The 23781-nt window shown below is 48.6% G+C and overlaps 2 protein-coding genes across 14 annotated transcripts in view; both read right to left on the reverse strand.

Moving 5' to 3' along the window:
• TESMIN (testis expressed metallothionein like protein) overlaps positions 1 to 9026 on the reverse strand; it is a 53533-nt gene extending 44507 nt beyond the window's left edge. For 9 of the 11 annotated variants that reach the window (XR_012333634.1, XM_073809294.1, XM_073809289.1 and 6 more), the window contains exons 1-5: positions 8975 to 9026; positions 8033 to 8582; positions 4403 to 4561; positions 2259 to 2379; positions 327 to 403 (exon numbers count right to left, since the gene is read on the reverse strand). Coding sequence is in view for 10 of the 11 variants with exons in the window: in XM_073809294.1 (XP_073665395.1) it covers positions 327 to 403; positions 2259 to 2379; positions 4403 to 4561; positions 8033 to 8509 (834 nt within the window). In the remaining variant the exon portion in view is untranslated. The remainder of the gene's footprint in view (positions 1 to 326; positions 404 to 2258; positions 2380 to 4402; positions 4562 to 8032; positions 8583 to 8974) is intronic. The other 2 variants (XM_073809292.1, XM_073809295.1) reach the window with 1 other exon arrangement.
• Positions 9027 to 12743: 3717 nt separating this feature from the next.
• Positions 12744 to 23781, reverse strand: part of CPT1A (carnitine palmitoyltransferase 1A) — a 63787-nt gene continuing 52749 nt past the window's right edge. For all 3 annotated transcript variants that reach the window (XM_033861338.2, XM_033861336.2, XM_033861337.2), the window contains 5 exons: positions 20151 to 20285; positions 18495 to 18647; positions 17430 to 17543; positions 17093 to 17185; positions 12744 to 14927 (listed from right to left, as the gene is read on the reverse strand). In XM_033861338.2, coding sequence (XP_033717229.1) covers positions 14841 to 14927; positions 17093 to 17185; positions 17430 to 17543; positions 18495 to 18647; positions 20151 to 20285 — 582 coding nt within the window. In that variant the 3' untranslated portion in view covers positions 12744 to 14840. The remainder of the gene's footprint in view (positions 14928 to 17092; positions 17186 to 17429; positions 17544 to 18494; positions 18648 to 20150; positions 20286 to 23781) is intronic.

Below are 23781 nucleotides of genomic sequence, written 5' to 3' on the forward strand. Positions count from 1 at the left end.
GAGCACATTTTTCTTATATTTAATCTATGCATATCATGGTGTAATCATAAAAGCGTTTTAAACTTTTTTTTTTTTTTTTTTTTTTTTTTTTTTTTTTTGCGGTACGCGGGCCTCTCACTGTTGTGGCCTCTCCCGTTGCGGAGCACAGGCTCCGGACGCGCAGGCTCAGCGGCCACGGCTCACGGGCCCAGCCGCTCCGCGGCATGCGGGATCTTCCCGGACCGGGGCACGAACCCGTGTCCCCTGCATCGGCAGGCGGCCTCTCAACCACTGCGCCACCAGGGAAGCCCCCTATTGTATTTTTTTTTATTAAAACAATGACTCACTTGTTGTGTAATGAGATTTAAATTTGCTGGTACTGGCAAAAATCTTCCTACTAAAGTAGTCATGGGTTTAGGGACATCTGTAAGGAAGACAATTACAATTAATTGATAGCATATATTGTTCCTCTCCCACTTGCACATGGAAGAAAGTACAAAAATGACCATGTATCCTGAGTTGGACATGTGCAAAGTCATTGCCACTTATCTTGATCCTATTTATGTTTTCTATAAAACCTTTCTGGTCAATGTTTTTGGGTTTTTTTGTTGTTGTTTTTACTTATTACACCCTTTTCTTTGTCATAATGCTACTTCACTCGAGCTTCCAGGGATAGCTATGCTAAAAAATGCTGTCAGTGCCCAGGTTCCCAAGCTGTGCGCTAAGGTGCCCTCCAGTGCTGCCCCGAACTCACCAGGGACGCGCTAGGCATGTCACATTTTCAAGGAGAGCACAGCACCATCTGTAGGACGCCACATGAACTACTTTCAATTTACCTGCACTCTTCTTCAAATGGTTACTAACTAATCAGGATGTAAATACTTATTAGGCTACTGGGACCAAACTACTTAAGACTGGAACCGATAGGTATTCTTTGGCCTCAGGGTGCCGTGCAAAACATCCCTGAGACACTAAGGTCCCTGTGAAACTCTATGTTTGAGTCAAAGTGGCCAGAGAAATGTGTCTTAGTCTCCTGATTGCCCACCAGCTGAACACATTTCCTGCTCCAGGCTTGTGCATTCTTTGAATGATGTAACCTTAAGACTTCGGTAACAGAATGCATTTATTTTATGGTGATATTTAATGTGTGCACAGCAAAACAAAGGAGACTGGGCTGGGGGGGCAGTTATGATGACATGACAAGGAAATAGACTTGGAGAGCATTATGTAAATCTTCCTTCTGTAGGTGATCTAAAGGCATTAGGATTTTGTTGTGTTCCAGAAGGAAGGGAATTAGGAAAGAACCCTTCTCTGCCTGTAGAGGAGCAGATGCAGCTCTGACCCGCAGGGAACGGAGCCGGAGAAGCCGTGGCTGATGTGCAGCAAAGCGCTCCTGAAGGCGCTCTGCACCATAGAAAAGTAAATGTCCGAAAGGCATGTTCCCTGTCCCTGGATAAAGAGACCACCAGGATGGAATGGGAGTCACACTCTTTCTTTTTGCACTGGGCTCCAAAGGCCCGTTGATATGACATTTGGATGTAATACTGATTTAAATTATTGACAAGGTCCGTGAATCATCTGATAATGAGAGGCTCTGGCTAGGCCAAGCTTTAGAGTAACGTAATTATGTATACAGTACACATAGGGGCCCAGTTTTCAAGTATTAATGTCTAACCTTTGTAAACACAATCCTAAAACTGTGTCATTTGGCCTTTCTTTAATCATTCCTAAGTCATTTGATGGTAATCAAGTACTTATAGATCATTTATTACTATCGCACCAGTTTAAAGACGATTCTGAGTAACTGAATGGCAGATAAATCAGCATTTGATATAGTCATTTCAGAACTCATGGTGATTAAAGCAGGGTGGCAGTTCTCACTGACTACATGAAAACGTTTACATTGAAACATATGCAGTTTTTACCACATCTGAACAGTCAACCCGCCGCCCAATCTGCGAAAGCTTGATGTTTCAACCCAGGTACCTCTATCCACAGCACTCATGGGTACAAGTAGTCACCTGGTAGGATCACAAAGCTCTCTGCAACTAGCAGAAGGAGAGGAAAGCTATCCAAGAATTTGAGATTGTCAGTACAATGCACATAAATTAATCTCTAAAGATATTTTTTTCTATTCTTAGCTCACTCATATGGGCTATGGGGATTGCCAAATTGCCTCACTGCCAATTTCACTTTTACTCTCTATACAAAGCCAAACATAGTCACTTACCAACTTCCATGTGATATATGACATATTTTTCTATTAATTTACTTTGTACCTGACTGTAGATAATTATTTTGGTCTTGATACTGAGGAACCAAATGAAGTGCTTTTAGTTCTCTTGTGCCACAATTGTCTATACACAGCATTTGTGTACCCCCTTTCAACTGATATATCACCTAAAATGAAAAATAATGATCAGGTTTCATTTTTCAAAAGATATCCAGTAATATGAACCTAAGTAAACGTAAATCTGAGAACACAGTTTTAATCCAGAATTTAAGTTTTCATGGAATGCGGTTAACTATAGACATGTTCTCAGTTTCCTACCCTGCAATAACGTGCTCTCTGGAGGTACCACAGGGCAAAACCCCTGGGAAATGTCTTGTGAGATGTGCTTAGTGTGTTAGGAGAAGTTCCTGCTCACGCCTTTCTCTGCGGGTGTCTGGCCCTTGAGGTTTAGGGTAGGGAACAGGTGACTGTGAGCCCGAGCTTCCGTCACCTGTCCACGTGCTCCGTGGTCATCGTAAACGGAGAGAGTGTGCCGATCCAGACCCGGCCCCATTCAGGTCCAGTGAACTATACGAAGGACTTTGCCCCCCTGACTCCATCTCTGTAGCTGACCAGATACTTAGAATAATCGTCAATTTTACGGCAGCTGTTCTTTCCTGCCACATGCACATGTTATTAGTTAACATGTAGGGTGTTTTTAAAATACCCACTTATTTCATTTCCTACAAGTGCGCTTTAGAAAGGTTAACCCTAAGATCACCTAGTTGGGCTCCGACCATAAATACGTCCTCAGTGAGCCGGGTGAGTTGGCCGGTCAACCACACCAGTCAGCCCTGTCCACAGGGATGCAGCTTGAACATGAAGGTGAGAGAAGTCACTGTTTCTGCTTGCACATAGCTTCTAATTCGGACGGTAAAACCACAGATACCCAGAGAAGCTATGGCTTCTGCTGTTAGGTTGCCTTTGGGTTTCCTAGACAGGAAAACCCAAATAACCATAAAGGATCAATGTTACCAAAATAACACACACAGAGCCTACGTTAATGAGGTGCTGATCACTGGGTCAAACCTTCAGATCATCCTGACGGTGGATAAGAGGCCAGCATTCATGTTTGGTTGGAATTGTATTTGTATGTGGAGGATAAAGTTATAGCCACAGACACACAGGTGCACAAACTGGGGGGAAAGGCTCAGAGTGGACCTTCCAGACCTCTGCCTATTGCACAATTCTGGGCTCTGCCCTGTCCCTCCTGGGAGCCTTCTAACATTACTCAGGAGGCTGGTGGAATTGGAGGAGCTCTCATCCTGCTCACCTGCTCCAGGTGTCCTGGAACAGCTCTGCTCTCAGAACGCATGGGCCTGAGAACCATGGACAGAGGCGAGTACTGGTGTATGCCACAGCTAAGCTCATTTTCCAGTATTTTCTAGTTAAAGTATATGCCTTAGGGCTAAGGCCTCCTTTATCGGAATAAGGAGCTGATGGGGGGACGGCAGATGTTGGTTCTCTGGGCTCCGCTAAAATAAAGCTTGGGGCTGGGCTCCCTAGCTCCCCCCACTTCCCAGTCCTCATGACACCGAGACCTGGAGTCCTCAACGTACCACTTACAAGAAGACTATGTAACATCTCTGTTTTCTTATCCATAAAACGTAGATAAAAACAATGCATACCCTACAGAGTTGATAGAGGATTACATGAAATTACAAACATGCAAAAATATCGCATAAACCACAAATGTTACTGATTACCTATCTTACATGCATGTTAGTATCAGGAATTTGGAGGCAGGCAGGAAGGAAAGCAGCCTCTGTGCTGCAGCCACAGAACGGGAGCTTCACCATCCCAGCAACATGCCAAACCATGCAGCTCAGCCAGCTGCCCCGTTCCTGGGCCAACCGCTGGTCTGCACGGACTGATGTCACTTATGGCTTCTCTCCTTAACAAAGAGAGCGGTGTCCTAATCTCTGTTTGATTTGCTAAGATCAAGTAGAAATGAGAATCTTAGACGTGACAGAAACATTACAAAGGCTCTAATTATATCCCTCTTTTCATAGATAAGACAACCAAAAATGCTGATACGACAAGTAAACAGAATGAAAAATAATGACTGAAAATATATTACTGTTGACTTAGTAATGGTAAGGGTCAAACATTTGATATGTTAGTCAGACACATTTTCTTTGGCATAATTACCATTGGGTTAGAGTCTTTCTTATGAGAGCCCCCAGAGGCATCCTCTGCTTCTTGTGCTGTTGGGAACTTGCAACAGGACTCCTGGGCCGGAAGGCTCTGAAAAGTTGCTTCCTCCAGATTGTTACTTGCGATAGTACCACCTGCTTCCTTGATTTCAACCTAAAAAAGCAAACGTTATTTTAGAAATCACATTTTGGACGTTGTACTTTACAGTTGCATAATACAGAAAATTCTTTGCAGAAGTTACTTTTTTTTTTTTTTTTTTTTTTTTGCGGTACGCGGGCCTCCGATTGCCGCGGCCTCTCCCGCCGCGGAGCACAGGCTCGGGACGCGCAGGCTCGGGACGCGCAGGCTCCGGACGCGCAGGCTCAGCGGCCATGGCTCACGGGCCCAGCCGCCCCGCGGCACGTGGTATCCTCCCTGACCAGGTCACAAACCCGTGCCCCCCGCATCGGCAGGCGAACTCTCAACCACTGCGCCACCAGGGAAGCCCCCTAGAAGTTACATTTTTTAAGTAAAGAGCAGCCTTACCCTTAGTGTCCTCTCTCCCCAACTATTATTCTCTCTCTGGGGCAGCAAGATGGGGTGACAAGTCCTCTGACCAGCCTCACTGGGGATCAAGGACCCCGAGGACAAGGACCATCTGCCCACGAGGTGTGGAGATGTGATTTTAACGTGGCCCTCTTGCGGCTTCAAAAACACAGTATAAGTAGCTTGAGAAGACTCTGCAGTTGGTCAGCTGCCCCTTGAGCTCCTCGACAGCCCCCTACTCCAAAGGGGCTGCCGCCTCATGGGACCTTCCTTAAAACCGCGTGAAATGCTGCTCCTCTATGGCCGCTTTCGGAGCACACTCACTAGGCTGTATTAATGTTCTAGTCTATTGTTTGGCTTTTCCATCAAGAAGCCTGACATCCTTGCTGATGTTTCAGTAATATTTATATTGTAACTTACAATGTATTTAGAGTAATGTTTATAAGTAAATAGTAGCACTTCCCTAACTGAATGGTAGGACAATAATTAACATGAAAACAGTGACGGTAGGGAATAACTGCCAACTTTAACTTTGTTTTTAAGCTATCCTCTGCAACGACTCAGTGACACACCGGCAAAATTACCAAAAATACGGAGAGATACCAATGATGTTACTGAAAATCAACAGAATTTAAAAAACTAAAAAGTCTCGATGATTAAAAAAATAATAACCTTTAGATTTAAGTGTTTTAAAATCAGGGTGCTTCTTTTTAAGATTTGATAATGTGCGGAGGATTGGGAAGCAGCAGTCAACCTGCACTCACATCATCTCTCCCTCCCCTCCTTAACCTCCACCTGCCCAGACTGCCTATTAGAGAGTACAGGTGAGCTTCCCCAGAGGCCAGGAGGCAGGTCATAAAGTCCTTCAAAGAAGAGTGATTCTGTGATAACTTTCTGAAGACCTCATATAAAATCACAGCACAGACAACTATCTTTCAAAGTGTGGGTGTTGACTCCAAACTTGGAGATCGTCTAACTTAAAATCTGGGATCTAAACAATTAATAGTTTTCATGGACTGCCAAATCCCTTAGCACAGCAGACTAGCATCTAGGTATAAATGTTTCAAAAGACAGAGGAAAGTTTAGCTATATTTCAAGTTATAACTTTATTTAGATATTTCAAATTTTATAGAAACGTAGAAAGTTTTCAATTTTCCTCTGCTTTCTGCTTTGGGGAATTTGTCATGTACACATCATCAAAGTTTATTTTTATTTTTAAAAATTATTTATTTATTTATTTATTTTGGCTGTGCCGGGTCTTAGTTGCAGCACGCGGGATCTTTGTTGTGGCGTTGGAACCCTTAGTTTCGGCAGGCATGTGAGATCTAGTTCCCCAAGCATGGATGGAACCCAGGCCCCCTGCATTGGGAGCACAGAGTCTTACCCACTGGACCACCAGGGAAGTCCCACATCATCAAAGTTTAGATTTAACTTATCTCCCTGTAATTAACAAATACTTATGCAGTAAATATATCAATTCCTCAGCCCCATGCAACTGATATCTGAACTACTTACAGTATAGTGAAATCCTATTTTTACAGAATAAACAGAGGTCAATATGTGGGAATGAATTTCTAGAAAAAGGAAATTAGCAATTAACCCTGAATATTTACTGAAAAATAGTTCCACTCTGTTTAAAAGACAAACATGTCCATGCTAAGTCTTTTTCATTTTATTAATGAATTAGGAAATTGTCAATAAAAATTCAAAAAAAACAAAGAAATATCATCCAAATAGTCTCTCCTTTATTTTGCTAAAATTGAATTACATTTAAAGAGAATTTACTATTTTAACGTGAGCTAGTTCCTTTCCTGCTCTGGTGAATGCTCACTGAGTCCCCTTGGTACAGGAAGGGAGCCGTGCGAGAACCAACAGGCAAACGGTGCTGGGACACACGTTTGGTCTGGTAGCAAAATGGAGTGTCTGACATTTCAAGCCATCTGAAAAAGATTCCGAGGAAGACCTCTGCACCAGCTGAAAGCTGGTGGGACTAGGTGTGCTCTCTGGTTTCTCTAGGCCCCAGCCTCTCCTCCCCACCTTTCCTGTCACTAAGGAGCAGTGATTATGCTCAAAGAACACCAGAAGACAAATCTAAGCTCCTGCTGCTACCGCTTATGATATGCAAACAAAGTCAGGCTCCAGCCATCTCAACACCAATTCAAAAATGTTCCACAAAAGCTTAATTTATGACTTACTGAAATGATTTAACAGCTGAGTAATCTAGTTTTCCAAACTAGATCCTTTTGAGGGGCCAGTACACGTCCTTACAATCCTTTGTTTCCTTTAAAACTGATTTGTTCAGCTTCAGCAAGAACAGAGCAGAAAAGGGGAATTCCCTGGCGGTCCAGTGGTTAGGACTCTGTGCTTTCACTGCCCAGTGTCCGGGTTCAAAATAAAGAGAGAAACAAACAAAGCAGAAAATTGCCGGTAGTTATCCACAGCCAAAGAGCTGGCCGACAATTACCATGAACTCGTGGAGACTCTGATTCATGTTACATACGCTTGAGGAACAACCACTTATTAGCAGAGGGAAGCCCTAACACCTTGATTTCAAGGCTCACCAAACACAAGTGCTAACTGTGAGTCCTGGCTGTGAGTTACAACCCTTATCAATCTAAAGCGGAAAAATGTAAAAGCTGGGCACGTGAAGACTCCCGCTGCATTTGTTTTCACAGACACTAGGGTTTCTTTCCTAAAGCCACTTTTAAAACTTCCTAGGGACTTCCCTGGTGGTCCAGTGGTTAGGGCTCCGCGCTTGCACTGTAAGGGGCACAGGTGGGATCCCTGGCTACAGAGCTAAGCTCCCACATGCCTGGCTGCAAAAAAAAAAAAAATCTACTTGTTTCCCTCCTCTTTTGTTGTATGATCTCTGCTGGGTTAGGCCAGGTTTGAACCAGGGACCGAGGACCTAATTCACCTTCAGGTAGAATGGCTTGGCTGGATAATGCATCTCGCGTTTAGCAAGGGATGCGCCCTGCAGGGAATGAGTGAATCCGATCAGGGATGCTACGGACAAGAGAAAAATCTTGGTAGAAGCAGGAAGTCTCCCGTCTCCACTAGGGCAGGGGTGCAGGGGGTACTGTGCGACGTGGATCTTACTGGAATCACGCGGACGCCGGGGTGGGCGGCTCCTTCCCTGGCCCAGGTGCCCAGGGGCCCGACAGCAGGACTCCTGTGCGGGGTCAGCAGGGAGGACAGGAAGTAGAGGTTGTAGGCTTGCGGCTGCTGGGCGGCGGGAAGAACGGCGTCTTCCAGGGGATTGAGTTTGGGAAGACTCGGGAACTCCCCGCGCGTTTCCTCATCTCCGTTCTCATCCACCAGCAGCTCCACTTTGACTCTGCCCTTGCAGTCCCCGTCGAGCGGGGCGTTGAAGGCGTGCAGCAGGGGCTCTTTGGGGTCCGCGGAGCCCAGGTACGCGTCTTTGAAGACGTGGAACTCGTCTGCCTCGTGCTTCACCGACACCGGGGTTTTCAGGGGAAGGTTTTCAGGAACAAACTGGCTCTCGGCGCTGAAAAGGTCTGTCATCATCTCGTCCTCGGGGCTGCACATGCCGCCCAGCAGAGGGGCCTCTTCCATGTCCACTGGGGGCACCCGGGCCCGGGCATCGCCCCGCACCCGGCGCGAGCGGGATCCGGCGGGAACCGCACACCTGCAACGACGCGGCCCAGTCAGGGCGGCGGCCCCCACCCGCCCCGGCCGCCGACCCAGGGGGCCCGCCGCTCCCGGGGATCTCACCCGGGGGGGCCCGCCGCTCCCGAGAGGCCGGCCTAGGGGGCCACCCCCCACCCCGCACCGGCGAGGCCGACCGGAGAAGGGGCCCTGCTGGCCCGACCGGCCGACTGGGACTGAAAGGGGCGGAGGTCCGTCATTCCCGAGGGGCAGACCTGGAGGTCCCGCCGCCCCTGACGGGGACGACTGGAGAGGGGGTCCCGCCGCCCCCTCGAGGCTGACTAGGGGGCCCACCGTCCCCCTCCCCTCTGCAGACCCGAGGCCGGGCCGGGGACCGCGGGGAAACCCGACGGCGGCCGGGGTCTCAGGCACCGGAGAGGCGCCGAGTCAGGACTCCTCAGACGGCGCACCTGTGGCCCCGGGAGCTGGCAGAGCACCGAGCGCGAGGGCGGGGCCGAGCAACTGGCCGTTGGGGAGGAGGCGGGGCCACGGACTGGGGCAGGGCCAGGGGCTCGCGGAAGCGGGGCTCGCGGAGGTGGGCGGGGCCAGGGAGAGGCGGAGGCGGAGGCGGGGCACGTGAGGCGGGGTCAGAGGGTGGGAGAGGTTGGGGGTGATCCGAAGGCGGGGCGCAGAAGTTAGTGGGGGCATGGGCGGGTCCCGGAAGTGCGAGGGGATAAGCAGGGATGGGGGCGGGGGAGGCGGCCCCCGTGACAGTGCTGGAGGGTGGTGGGCGGGGCGAGCTGGGCGGAGTCGGGGCCGGAGGCCAGGGACCGGCCAGTTGAGGGGAGGTGGACGGGGAAGGACACTCCCGGGACCAGCAGCTCCAGGCTCAGGTGGGGAACCAGAAGCCCCCAGGCCAGTCTGAGGCAGCGCTGGCTGGGACTCCCTGGCTTGACCTCAGACCTTAATCTTGACCGTGTATTTTTTCTGCCCCTCAGCTCCTCAGGACAGAGCCCGGCCAGCCACGGAGCACCGCGGGTGGGTGGACGGCCAGGGATCGGCACATGCAAGTTCCCAACCTAGCGTGCACTTCAGGTCCTTGGTGCCGGAGCTTGGGAGGAAGACTAGGCGTCTCTTGTCAATGTAAGCAACCCAAGGACTCCGGGCTTTCACTGCCAAGGCCCAGGGTTCAATCCCCGGGTTCAGTCCCTGGCTGGGGAACTAAGATCCTTCAAGACCCTCGGCGCGGCCAAAAAAAACAAAAAAAAGTAAGACATTCGCTTTCTAATCTCACTGAAAAAATACGTTCCTAAATCAAACAGTAGTAACCAAGGCACACGAGCACTATGCACTATTTGGCTGTACACTTCAGCGTTCAAGAAATCGCAAGAAAATTTTGCACAGTCGACAATCCGGAAATTTAAGGCACAGCTTTAAGTTGCTGGGACTTTCTTATCTGAAAAATTATAATGGGACATTAAAAGCTGACATTAAAAGAACATAATGTAATTAAATTCTCACTGTTGGAATTTTCCTACCATGTGAACGACTTAAAATATATTCCCAGCCACTAGTTCATTGCAAACATACTTGCCTTGAAATACTGTCCAGTTCTTGGAGAATTCATTTCCTGTGTACCTATGATCTATAGGGCAGGACTCCATAGAAAGCTTTAGTTGCTTCTTCAGATTAAAATTAGGACAGATTTTTTTCTTTAGTTATACAGAATATCTGTAATTTAGGATTTTTTTTTATAGTAGGTCCTTGTTGGTTATGTTTTAAATATAGCAGTGTGTACATGTCAATCCCAAACTCCCAATCTATCCCTCCCCCACACCCTTCCCCCCAGTAACCATAAATTCCTTCTCTAAGTCTGTGAGTCTGTTTCTGTTTTGTAAATAAGTTCATTTGTATCATTCTAATTTTTTTTAGATTCCACATATAAGCGATTTCATATGATATTTGTCTTTCTCTGACTTACTTCACTTAGTATGATAATCTCCAGGTCCATCCATGTTGCTGCAAATGGCATTATTTCATTCTGTTTAATGGCTGTGTAATATTCCATTGTATATATGTACCACATTTTCTTTATCCATTCATCTGTCAATGGACATTTAGGATTTTTAAACTTTATAATGGTTGGAAAGTGATATGCATTCAGTAGAAACCACCGGACCTGCAGGCTCAGCAGCCATGGCTCACGGGCCCAGCCGCTCCGTGCCATGTGGGATCTTCCCGGACCAGGGCACGAACCCGCGTCCCCTGCATCAGCAGGCGGACTCTCAACCACTGCACCACCAGGGAAGACCCAAACTTCAAATTTTGAATTTTGCTCTTTTCCCAAGCTAGGGATATGTATGCTCCCTTCTAGTGATGCTGGGCAGCTCTCAGACACGCAATCACAAGGATAAACAACCGATACATTTACCACCATTCTGTTTTTCACTTTCAGGACAGTATCAATAAATTTCATGAGACAGTCAACACATTATTATAAAATAGGCTTTGTGTTAGATGGTTTTGCCCGACTGTAGGCTAATGTTAGTATTCTGAGCACAGTTCAGGTAGGCTAGGCTAGGCTGTGCTGTTTGGTAGGGTGGGTTTATTAGATGCATTTATGACTTCCTGTGGGTTTATCAGGACTTAACCCTATCACAGGTCGATGAAGACCTGTACAGTACATAAACTCTCCTACCGAAATAATTAAATATTACAGATAAAGCTGAAGTCCCCTTGGGTTCCCTACCATCCGCGATCACGCTGCCTTTCAGAGGGAATCCCTGTGAAGTCTGCGGTGCATCTTTCCAGCCCTTTCTCTGGAGATCAACATACACATGTGCATGTGCATCTCCTTACTCTTTTTTTTTTAAATTTTATTTATTTATTTATTTTTGGCTGTGTTGGGTCTTCGTTTCTGTGCGTGGGCTTTCTCTAGTTGTGGCGAGCGGGGGCCACTCTTCATCGCAGTGCGCAGGCCTCTCACTGTCGCGGCCTCTCTTGTTGCGGAGCGTAAGCTCCAGACGCGCAGGCTCAGTAGTTGTGGCTCACAGGCCTAGTTGCTCTGCGGCATGTGGGATCTTCCCAGACCTGGGCTTGAACCCGTGTCCCCTGCATTGGCAGGCAGATTCTCAACCACTGCACCACCAGGGAAGCCCTGGATCTCCTTACTCTTAATTTTATGGCTGGAAAAGCCACATCTTTTTGAACTCAGCTGAGTTTGGGGGCAGGCCTGAGAATGCAACTCAGGCTTCCCAAACTGTAGGCAATATAAACTGAAGAACCCAAGTGAAAAACCGTGAAGAGCTTGAATAGCCTGAGAAGCACATCAACCCCCAGGCCGTACTGCTCACTCCTTCACACATCAGACATTTCTAGTGAGCAGTCCCCATGGGTCAGGCGTGCGTGGCCACCTGTGTGTCACCATGCCGGGCAGGATCAAAGGCCTGGAGCCTTTGAGCACCTGCAGTTCTGAGATGCTCCTCTGGCCCTGTTGGATTGGCCAAGGCCGGCTCTGTCTTGTCATTCAGGCCTCAGCTCAAACCCATTTTTTTTTTTTTCTGGCCATGCAGCCTGCTGGATCTTAGTTCCCTGACCAGGGATGGAACCCGGGCCCCCTGCAGAGGAAGCGAGGAGTCCTAACCACTGGACCACCAGGGAATTCCCCCAAACCCATTTCTAAATCAGCCTCCTCCCCAAGCCAGCTACTCTTCCCCCACCCCACACACACACACACATACAAGTGCCCAGGAACCCTTAAGATCCTTTGAGAGGTTTCCTTGGTTCTCAACCTCCTCCCAATGAAATTTGATCTCCACGACAGCCAGAACCTTTTGGGGTCCCCGCTGTATTCCCAGTGCCTAGAACAGAGCTAAGCATACAGTAGGTGTTCAATAAGAACTGTGGAGAAAACAGAATTCATGTATTTAACAGGTATTTATTGAGCACCTATTATGTCAGGCACTGTTCTAAGCCCCGGGGCAAGGGTGAGGATGCACAAATGAACACAGCAAAATCCACAGCCCTTCTTAGCAGCCACCCTTCTCTGTCAGGTGTGTGAATCGAGCGATGCCCACTCTGCCCAACCCGAGGCCTTTTCTGCATATCTTGTCGGTCACCTTTGTCCCAAGTGCCTGAGCCTGGAACTTGACCTATAGCCTCCTTATCAGTATAACAAAAGAGACAGAAAGCAATACTGTGGTAGACTGGGATTAATGGTTTTATTAATGATAACATTCATACTGCATTTCTAAGATTTATCCAAAAAAGCATATTGTATTTACATGCAATGGCCAATTCAAGATCACAAATTCAGACCACAGCTCCGTGAAGACTATGGCTTACTCCAAATTCAATTAAATACATCACACTCCTACCTCCTGCTTTCAACATGTACAGTAAAAACCCACTCTTCCTCCTTTTAGGGAATATAAAATTGCATTGATAACTGCACGGATTAGCAGTGATTACATTGGAAACACTTAAAACCTGAGAGACAAGCCCAAATAAGTCTGAGTGCTAACACGTCTGTGCTCGAATTCACCCGTGAATCATAATACAGACTGCTCAGTGGTCAACAGTGTATGATTTCAGTGGCCCTGGCTTCGACTGGAAGCTACGCCTCGCTGAGGCAGAGGGGCTGTACCCCTCACGCCTCCTTGACTACATAACACAGATGAACAGGGCCTTTTGTTGCTGTGGTGGTTAGATATCCCTTTTTGCTTTTTTTGTCTGTTCTCATTTCTGCTTGCTTTTAAAAGAAAAAAAAAGTCTTTGGCCCATTTAGGTGGGGTTTTTACATCACAACATGTACAGGGATAAAATATGCACGTGCTCTGCAGCAAGCGCCTTCCTCCGGCTCCGAGGGTTCGGCCTCGTCCCCGCATCAGTGGAGTTCAGAACTCTTAGAGAGGCGAGCCCCACCAGAACATAGTGGTCAGAAAAATAAATACATGATTTTAACAGACGGACAGCTAAGCTTGTCATTACAGCCCAGAGGCAGTGGGTATTATTTCATTCCATGATCCGTTCTTTTAAAATACTGAAGACGATTCAGCGCCTCATCGCTTTTTGGTCACTCGATCAAGGCACTCCCATCCGAAGGGTAGGCTGTGTTAAACCCAGCACCTGTCACCTGCGACATTCTAGGAGGTCACTGATAACCCATCTCCCTCCGTCTCCCTGGAAACGGGAGCGGGTCTCCTCTCCCACCAGCTGGGATGCCCAACCCTGACTGCCCTGAGGTTTGCTTTTCTCAAGTTTTGTTCCTTCCTCAGTGGCAAATGTCGCCAGTTTGGGTAAGCAGGAATCCTGAGGTACCTAGGATGTTTGCTTTTTCGGTGAGTACTCCAGACACATAATCTTCGACCACCACATCCCTCGCTCCCCATTTCTGAGGCATGCCCACGTCTTCTTTTGCAGCTTAAGGAGGAAGCATAAGGAAGGCAGTCTGATGGGGGAATGCAGCACAGCTGCCCTCGTAAGGGAACTGGTCCTTCTGGGATACAGGGACACCACAGTAAAATGCCTACATAGGGTTATCCACCCAGTAAGTTGAGAAGGAGTAAGACACCCACAATTCCACCTAAAGACTTTACAAAATAAATCTCTCGTGCAGTCTCCCTTACATTTAGGGCCTCCCGTTTTTAAGGCACTGGGTTTTGAAGACTTGCAAGGTCAGGAAAACTAAAGATGAGACATACTACATGCTTCAAACATGGAGGCAAATGCAGACGACCAAACTAGACAGTGACAGAGTTACCACAGGGACAGAATGGGTTCCAAAAGCACAACTTTTCTTGGTTAGTGCATTGCATGTGCGTTGGCTATTAACTGCTAACATCTGCAGCTTAAACAATGCTTTTCTCCCGGAAGGAAACAAATGTTTACATCGCTCTGATAAAATTAAATGCCCGTAAGTACCAAGTGTCCAGTGGCCGCCGAAGAAGCGTGCCGGGTCGGTCGTTTCCAACGTGTATGAAGCCACAGCCCCACTCATTCCATAAATCGCTCAACGACAGTTTCACCCCTTAAGAAACACAAGGCGATGGGAAGACCTTAGGGGGGACTTTATCCAATGTCCCCCAGGTTAGGACCTGCTTGGAAGGAGTAGGGTTATACTTCATGGGGTGGAGCCTGCCATCTAGAAAAGCAAAAACACCAAACCCTCGAAGGAAAGGAAACGTCTGAGTCTTTTAGAGCAAATTTTCATCCTGAACTACAATCAGGATTCACAGCTACTTTTCATTTGGTTTTTCATCCGAAGAGCTCATTTTCCTTCCCGGCAGCGCTAAGGGATTTACTTTTTGGAATTGGAGCTGAGCCCGAACAAACTCATGATGTCAATCATTGCTTGTTTCAGGTTCTTCCCGAAGCGATGAGAATCCTTTCATTTAAAAACAAAAAACAGAAACAGGTTACAACGTGGAAATTCTCACATTTCAAGGCTTTTCACTTGTAATCTGACTCGAAGAACTAACATTCCTTTTTACCAATTCTCTAAGCTTTGACTTAGTCGCTTAATCATTAAGTTATAGCGTCTGGAGAGATATTAAGGGTTAAAAAAGATAGCAAACATGTTTGTGTGAGTGTGTGTTTTTTTTCTTTTCCATGATAGGTTATTACAAGACACTGCATGTAGTTCCCTGTGCTGTACAGTATGACTTGGTTCCTTACCTATTTTATATATAGTAGTGTATATTTGTTTTGTTTTGTTTTTGAAAACTAAGGTGCTTTATTTCTTTGTAAAAACAACTTATTAAGAGTAGTTTGGGGCTTCCCTGGTGGTGCAGTGGTAGAGAGTCCGCCTGTCGATGCAGGGGACACGGGTTCGTGCCCCGGTCCGGGAAGATCCCACATGCCGCGGAGCGGCTGGGCCCATGAGCCATGGCCGCTGAGCCTGCGCGTCCGGAGCTTGTGCTCCGCAACGGGAGAGGCCGCAGCAGTGAGAGGCCCGCGTACAGCAAAAAAAAAAAAAAAAAAAAAAAAGAGTAGTTTGAACAGTACTTGTCTTATTCTTGTCATATAACTTATTGTATGGAGCAAACATCGTTTCCATGCCTCAGCTAATTGTCACACACCTGCTGAAGTTTCCATTAGCTTCCAACACTTTATCTTTTGCAGTGAAATAACTCTGATAGTTTGTTTTTTTAATTTAATTTTTATTTTATATTATAGTTGATTTACAATGTTGTGTTAGTTTCAGATATACAGCAAAGTGAATCAGTTATACATATATCCATTCTTTTTCATATTCTTTTCCCATACATGTTATTACAGAATATTGAGTAGAGTTCCTTGTGCTATACAGTAGGTCCTTATTGACCATCTACTTTATATATAGTAATGTGTATCTGCTAATCCCAAACTCCTAATTTATCCCTCCCCACCCCCTTTTCCCTTTGGTAACCATAAGTTTGTTTTCTATGTCTGTGACTCTATTTCCGTTTTGTAAATAAGTTCATTTTTATCATTTTTTAAGATTCTACATCTAAGTGATTGCATGTGATATTTATCTTTCTCTGTCTGACTTACTTCACTTAGTATGATAATCCCTAGGACCAACCATGTTGCTGCAAATGGCATTACTTCATTCTTTTTTATGGCAGAGTAATATTCCACTGTGTGTGTGTGTGTGTGTGCACGTACACACACACACACACACACACACACACACACACACACACACACACACACACACACACACACACACACACACACACACACACACACACACACACACACACACACACACACACACACACACACACTCTACATCTCCTTTATCCATTCATCTCCTGATGGACATTCAGGTTGCTTCCACGTCTTAGCTATTGTAAATAGTGCTGCTATGAACATTGGGGTGCATGTTCTCTTTTTGAATGAAGAGTTTTCTTTGGATATATGCCCAGGAGGGGGATTGCAGGGTAATATGGTAGCTCTATTTTTAGTTTCTTAAGGAACCTCCATACTGTTTTCCATAGTGGCTGCACCAATTTACATTCTGTGTGGGTGTGGTTTCCCCTAATCTACGGCTTCCCCTAATGTCAATACGTTACATAAAACACAATACGCAAGTGAATTCCAATCTTCTCTGTTAAAGGTGAGCCTGGCATTGCCTGTCAGGCTATGTACCATGTGGAAAGGAGAGAATATAAACAAGGATTAAATGTGCCATGCCAGGAAGGTGGTCACGGGTGCCATTCACAGAGAACCCTGCAGACCCCTGCTCCAATGTGTATATGTCTTTCTGAGCGTGTGCACACGAATCTTAATCCACCCTCCAATGTTGCAGAGAGTCTGGAAGCTGCAGAAGCACTCCAACGTTACGATCTAAAACCACTGTGACCAGCAAAGATACACACTTTCAACCAAATAAGATCGATCCCTTTAAAACTATTAAGAGACTTTCAAAATCCTTGTTTTGAAAATGTCCCAACCAAGCAAGAGTACATAACTGAATTGAAATTTTCTGTCAGATCAAGGATGTGCTCAAAAGAAAACAGTGAAAAACCCCAACTTTAGAAAAGAGAACTTTTGTTTCGTACTCACTGTCTCAGGGCAGGAGAACTTGGAAGAAATGTGGAAACTGATGAGCTTCTCACCCACGAGAATGTACGACACCCCGTAGCCGTCGTCAGCAACCTGCGGAAAAGAAGGTTTAAATGGATCCGTGGGGGACTTCCCGGCGGTCCAAGGGTTGAGACCCCGCGCTTCCACTGCAGGGGGCACGGGTTCCATCCCCGGCCGGGGAACTAAGATCCTGCATGCCGCGGGGCACGGCCGATCCATCAGTAGAACCCTGGGCAACGCGGCCACGGGCAAAGGGGATTTCTGACATTTTCACTGTGAGACTGCCATCAGTATCTGCAGACGCCTGGCCGCTTACCGGTCCAAAGCCGCCTCCGCTTGACACGTACTCCGGATTCCTTTCCAAATTGAACAGTTCCACCTGCTGCTGAGGGGTCTGGCTGGTGGACAATCTCCAAGGCTCAGATAGCACCTGTGGAGTAAAACAAGGAAATGTTCCAACGACACTTCCCAATTCCATCCTCTTCTGGCCCCGAGGAGCCCGGGTGGAAGACAAGAAAGGGCTTGCTCGGTGTTCACACTGTTTCAGACACCAGAGGCCTATGTCCCTGAAGGCCTCGCCGGCTCGGGGCAGGAGGTCTGCAGAGAGGGATGGAGCAGGTGAGGACACCCGGACTGGAGGGGCCAACACCGGCTGATGGGGTCTTAAGGCAGGGAAGGTGGCAGATACGTAAGATTTGGAACGGGGGCAGTGGTGTGCTGGAGCTGACTGGTACCAGCTCCCCTAAGATGGCTGCCAGATTTCCGGAACTTTCCAAGCTGCTTGTTAAACAGCCATTATTTTTTTATTATTACTTTTTTTGCGGTACGCGGGCCTCTCACCGTCACGGCCCCTCCCGCTGCGGAGCACAGGCTCCGGACGCGCAGGCTCAGCGGCCATGGCTCATGGGCCCAGCCGCTCCGCGGCATGTGGGATCCTCCCGGACCGGGTCACGAACCCGCGTCCCCTGCGTCGGCAGGCGGACTCTCTACCACTGCGCCACCAGGGAAGCCCAAACACAGCCATTATTAAAAAATTAAATTTTATTGGGACTTCCCTGGCAGTCCAGTGGTTAAGACTTCACACTTCCACTGCAGAGGGCTTGGGTTCGATCCCTGGTTGGGGAACTAAGAGCTCACATGCTGCGTGGCACGGCCGAAAAAAGAAAAACAACACTCACAGCTCATCCCCTGCTAATTATTTTAGTACAAGCCATGGCATCCCAGGGGATGAAGAAATGCGGCTCCAATTTTCCATGGTGAGGACAGTTGAGCCCCAAGACCCACCTGTGAGGCCAGTTCCGACTGGCAAAGCTGTGCTACTGATCTACGAAGTTTTGGTTTAGCCAAGAAAGCTGAGTGGGCTGCCCCAGAAGTGACTCACCTCCTTCAGGAAAGGGGAGTCGACAGCGAGGTATTTGGACACCACGTAGAGGCAGAAGAGATGGCGGTCGATCCCGGAGCCGGTCATCGCCAGGTGGCACAGGTGCTGATGCTTCTTGGACGCAATCTTGAATAACTTGAGCCTCTGTTCAACCTAAAATAACAAAAGACGGGGACTTTCAAGTCGTGCGTCATGGGCTAAGCTCCAGGATCCAGCGGTCCGACGGGGTGCTGAGAAAGCACGTCACTGGTGGCGGTGCGGGTGTGTGTGTGGGGTGTCTCTGGGTGGTTGCCAAGGCGACCTGACCAGAAACCCCACTGGCCGACTGCCGCTTCCGCAGATACGCTGCGAACGGGGCGGCATGGAGGCTGCAGGGGGACAAGTTGTTGGAGAGGCAGTTTCGGGGTCCTGTGTGCAGCCCACTGGGCATCAATCATTCCACCTTTTATACAAATGAGACCACCAAGCAGGTAGGAAAGCGCCAGCCTCCAAGCCTCATCAGGTGGAAATGACGGTCTGTCCCTCTCAGCGGGCTGTGATGTTCCTGCGGGTCATAAATAACCCTCCAAAGTGGTCTGGAAGCTCTACTAAAACAGCTCTTCCGGGGCCTTCAGGTTGGACCCGAAAAGCCTGCTTCAGCTCGTCTGGGCCCTGTTCAGTCAATCACAGAACGAGGTGACACGGCACCCTTCCGTGGGATGTGGAGGCCCATCCGGGCTCTGGCCCACCCACTCCAGAACCGGTCCTCAAGGCTGATTCTGAAGGCAGCTAGTGACAGATCAGAGCAATCCGTCACAAGACCTCCTGAGCTCTTCCCACAGAATCGAAAGCCTTTCCAGAACAGAGGTTCCTCCAGGGCAGAGCAAGAGCCCTGGGCCATGTCTCCTCGGGGGTCAGCAGGCACCTGCCCCCCGGGTCAGGCAGAACTGGCTGTGGATGGACCTCAGCCCCTAACCAGGTGTGCGGCCCAGCAGTTTGCTGAATCCATCTAAGTCTCTGTTCCTTTACCTACAAAAATGAACTGATGATACGTCATGGGCCACCGCTAGGATCGTCAAAGGCGGCGTACAGAAAACCTGGAGCCCCAAGCCTGCTCAAGGAGCTTCAGCACGGGCAGCGGGCTTCAGGAACCCCGAGCAGAAGGCTCCTGTGATAGTCAGTTTTCCCACCCAGACACCGACTACTTGCACTGTCTTGCAGCATCTCCCTGCCACTCCTTTATTCACTGGCTGTGTACTGCTCTGATTTGAAGACTCTTAGGAAGTATAATCTGATTTATAGGAGTTACAGAAGGACAGAAACTTGATGCAAACATGAACCTTTGTGTCTGTCCTGACGGTTTCCTTTTTTCTTTTTTTAAATTTTTTTTTTTTGCCACTCCACGAGGCATGCAGGATCTTAGCTCCCCGACCATGGGTTGAACCCACACCCCCTGCAGTGGAAGCGCGGAGTCCTAACCACTGGACCACCGGGGAAGACCCCGACAGTCACCTTTTAATATTTTCTGTCCCTTCGAGAGGGGTGAAGGAAAGGAGATGCTGGATACAGACCTGCTGGAGAAAGCATGCACGGGATTTAATCAGGGAAGGCTGCGTGTCAACCTCAGGGGCTGTTCTGTGAAAAGCACTGTCCCGCTCCCGGCCGGGCAGCACCTACCGTCTGCGTGGGGTCCACCATGGCCAGCACAAAGTTGCACGACTCAGTGGTGCAGGAACGCACGGTCTCCGTCCTGCCCTCTCGGAAGAGCCGGGTCATGGAGGCCTCGTAGGTGAGGGAAAATTTGCCCATGTCCTGGGAAAGGAAAAATATTTTAACACAAGGCAGGGCATGTTGACAAACTAAAGCATGAGAAGGCATCGCTTAAGATCAGCCGGGAAAAACACACTTCACCGTCAGCTGCAGTTTATAGTCATCGTCAATTTTTACTCGGGCTTATGCAGCAGGCAGGTGGAAACGTCACTAGCTTTGCAAAGGAAGGGGGCGGTCCAGGTTTCTGTTTCCAAATGCAGCTGGTGCCATGACCCGATTTCCTGAGTTTCACACACCTGCCGGAGTGCAGACGTGACTACGGAGGGATACAGGACAGGACCGGGAGATCGGCGTGCAAGAGTAGGAAATTATTTAACTTCAGGAGAGGGGACCGGTTGGGAACATCCTCCTCCAGGGAGCGGGAAGTGGGTGGGTGGCCAGCGCCTGCAGCGCACAGCCCCCGGCCCCCCCCCCCCCCCCCGGTAGACAGGAGGGAGAGAAAGCAGGAGGGAACAGCTGTGTGGGAGCTGGCAGAGGCGGTGGGAGGCAGACGGGAGGTCTCTTTAGAATGTTCATGTTTTCTCAGTGAAATAAGTTCATCTACTCAGAGTGAGGATGGGGAGACGGCACCGGAGTCAGAAAGCAGGTGTGAAACAGGCTCTAAGGGCACAGAGAGTGGTGGTCTGGGGCCATCAGAGTCAGGGCTCATGAATTAAGGAAGATGAGCCAGCGATTTGGGGGTTTTCTCCGGCCGTGCAGGACCAAAGCAGGCAGACACCTGGACCGCGCTGGGGATGGGTCTGCTGTGCTTGGGGCCCCAGGGCCGAGGTCGGGGTGATGGTGACAGGCTGTGGAATCCAAGTCCAGAGAGAAAAAGAGGGAGGCAAGATGGGCAGAGGAAAGGGCAGGGTGGAGGCCCTGATGGGGTCCAGGGACGCTGGTGTCAAGGAGCAGAGAGGAGACGGGATGACGGAAAGGGCTAGAGGCGCCTGGGGCTGGGACCCTGCAGGTGATATGCGGATGGCACAGCAGGTGACGCATGAGAGCTGGGTCAGGTCCACGGGAGCTCGGGGCAGCCCAGCACCCGTGCCATGGGAGGAAACCATCTGCAAACCACCTGCTCGAAGACAACCAAGTTCCCCCACGTGGACGGGAAAAGTGCTGAGCGGCAGTTTGTAGACCCAGATGATTCCTGACCAGATGACACCCCTCTGGGCATTTGGGTCCTGGTGGCCCCAGGGTGACAGGGGACACCCTGCAATAGGCCGATACTGTTAATTCAGGAGCGGGCAAGGCTGAACCTCCGGTGTGTGAGCCAGACCCGTGAGTAGCCTTGCAGGGCTCTTCCCCCGACCCCCAAGGCCGGTAGGGTTGACTTAACATTGGCTGTTCCCACCATCCTGCATGTACAGGGATGAAGCCAGCTGGCCATGGGGTCTGAGTGCCATCCCAGCCTCTGGTGGCCCCCAGCACCCAGCACAAAGACCTACCAGCTCACAACACTCGTCCTTGAATACACCGGTTATTAAATTTCCCTTGGATGGGGTCCGAGAGGTTCTAACTCCTCATTCTGGCCTACGATCAGCAGGGGGTCCCAGGTCATTTACCAAATATGCCTTTGGGAGAACTCCCTACAGGAGGGGAGCTTACTATGGGGGTGCTTTCCAAGGGGCTCATCATGGGGAGCATGGAGGGAAGGAGGGGACAAGGAAGAAGTATAAATGTAGTATTTTAGTCATTTAATACAGGTTAACTTGGGATAGATGATGCAATGATTTATTTGAAGTCAGCTTTCCAACATCAAACTTCAACTGTATAAGTGGTCAGCGCAATCATGCATTATATCCACAATTTTAAAATATGGCCATCTTGGGCTTCCCTGGTGGCACAGTGGTTGAGAGTCCGCCTGCCGATGCAGGGGACACGGGTTCGTGCCCCGGTCCGGGAAGATCTCACATGCCGTGGAGCGGCTGGGCCCGTGAGCCGTGGCCGCTGAACCTGCGCGTCCGGAGCCTGTGCTCCGCAACGGGAGAGGCCACGACAGTGAGAGGCCCGCGTACCGCAAAAAAAACCCCAAAAAACAAATAATCCTTAACTTTGAAAGAGTAACTTGATTTAAGAGTCACTGTAATACATGCTTATGCAAAAAATTAAAACATAGAAAAATATAAGAAAATGAAGATCAATCTTCAGAGCGCTGCCTGCCAGTATTTTCCCCTCTCTCCTTTCCAGACTTTGCATAGAATAAAGTGAGAGTCAGGAAGCGTTTTCTGTAAAATGCAGGTGGTAAATATCATCGTCCTGGTGGGCCAGGTGGTCTCTGCTGCAACTTTTCAGCTCTGCCACCGTAGCTCACAAACAACTGTGGACAATACGCCAAAAAGTGGGTATGACCACGTGCCAATACACTTGATCTCTGCTCTCTGACATTTCATTTGATTTTCACCTATCACAAAACAGTCTTAATTTTTTTCAACTATTAAAACTGTAAGACCAGGGACTTCCCTGGTGGCGCAGTGGTTAAGAATCCCGCCAGCCAATGCAGGGACACGGGTTCGAGCCCTGGTCCAGGAAGATCCCACATGCCGCGGAGCAACTAAGCCTGTGCGCCATAACTACTTAAGCCCACGCGCCTAGAGCCCACGAGCCACAACTACTGAGCCCGCGTGCCACAACTACTGACGCCTGCAGGCCTAGAGGCCGTGCTCCGCAACAAGAGAAGCCACTGCAATGAGAAGCCTGCTCACCGCAACGAAGAGTAGCCCCCACTCTCCCCAACTAGAGAAAGCCCGCACACAGCAACGAAGACCCAACGCAGCCAAAAAAACAACAAAGAAAGTAAGACCATTCTCCACTCAAGGGCCATGTGAACTAGCTGAAGGGCTCCTGTGGCCTGTGGGCCAGAGTTTGCAGATCCCTTGTAAACAATGAATAACATCTTGTTTTATGACTAAGTTTTTTCCCAGAATACACCATAGAAATCACTTAATAGTTACATAATACTCCATGTATAAAAATGCCACAGTCTAACAAATTTCACTTTGAGAACATTTTAGATTGCTTCAAATTTTTACAGAGGGGCAAGCTTAAACTCATCTTTGTCAACCTGTCCTTTCACTGAATACAATTCTCAGAGTAGAATTTGCTGGGTAAACAGGTGTGCCTTCCCAGTGATTCTTCAGGCTGTGTGCGCCCCACAGATGACCATTCCCAACTGCTGAGTTCGAACACCCCTTTCTCAGGCCACCCTTCCAAACACAGAATGTAGAAAAGCTCTTTGCAAACTGCACAGGCAAAAACTCAGTCTTATTTAAGCTGCGCTTATTAGATTCCGGGTAAGATTAAACTCTTGCTGTACATTCACTGACTGTTTGTTGCTATTTTTCTTCTCTTGTGAACCACCAATTTCTGCTCTGACTCCATGTTTTTCTATTGGGTGGTTTATTTTCCCGAAATGGAACCATCTAGCCAGTTTTTCCAACTCCACTGATGACTCAAGTCATTCCTTCCCATCAATGTTAAATGAATCGCTATATGA

The sequence above is a fragment of the Tursiops truncatus genome, chromosome 8 (assembly GCF_011762595.2).
Source record: "Tursiops truncatus isolate mTurTru1 chromosome 8, mTurTru1.mat.Y, whole genome shotgun sequence".
NCBI lineage: Eukaryota > Metazoa > Chordata > Mammalia > Artiodactyla > Delphinidae > Tursiops > Tursiops truncatus.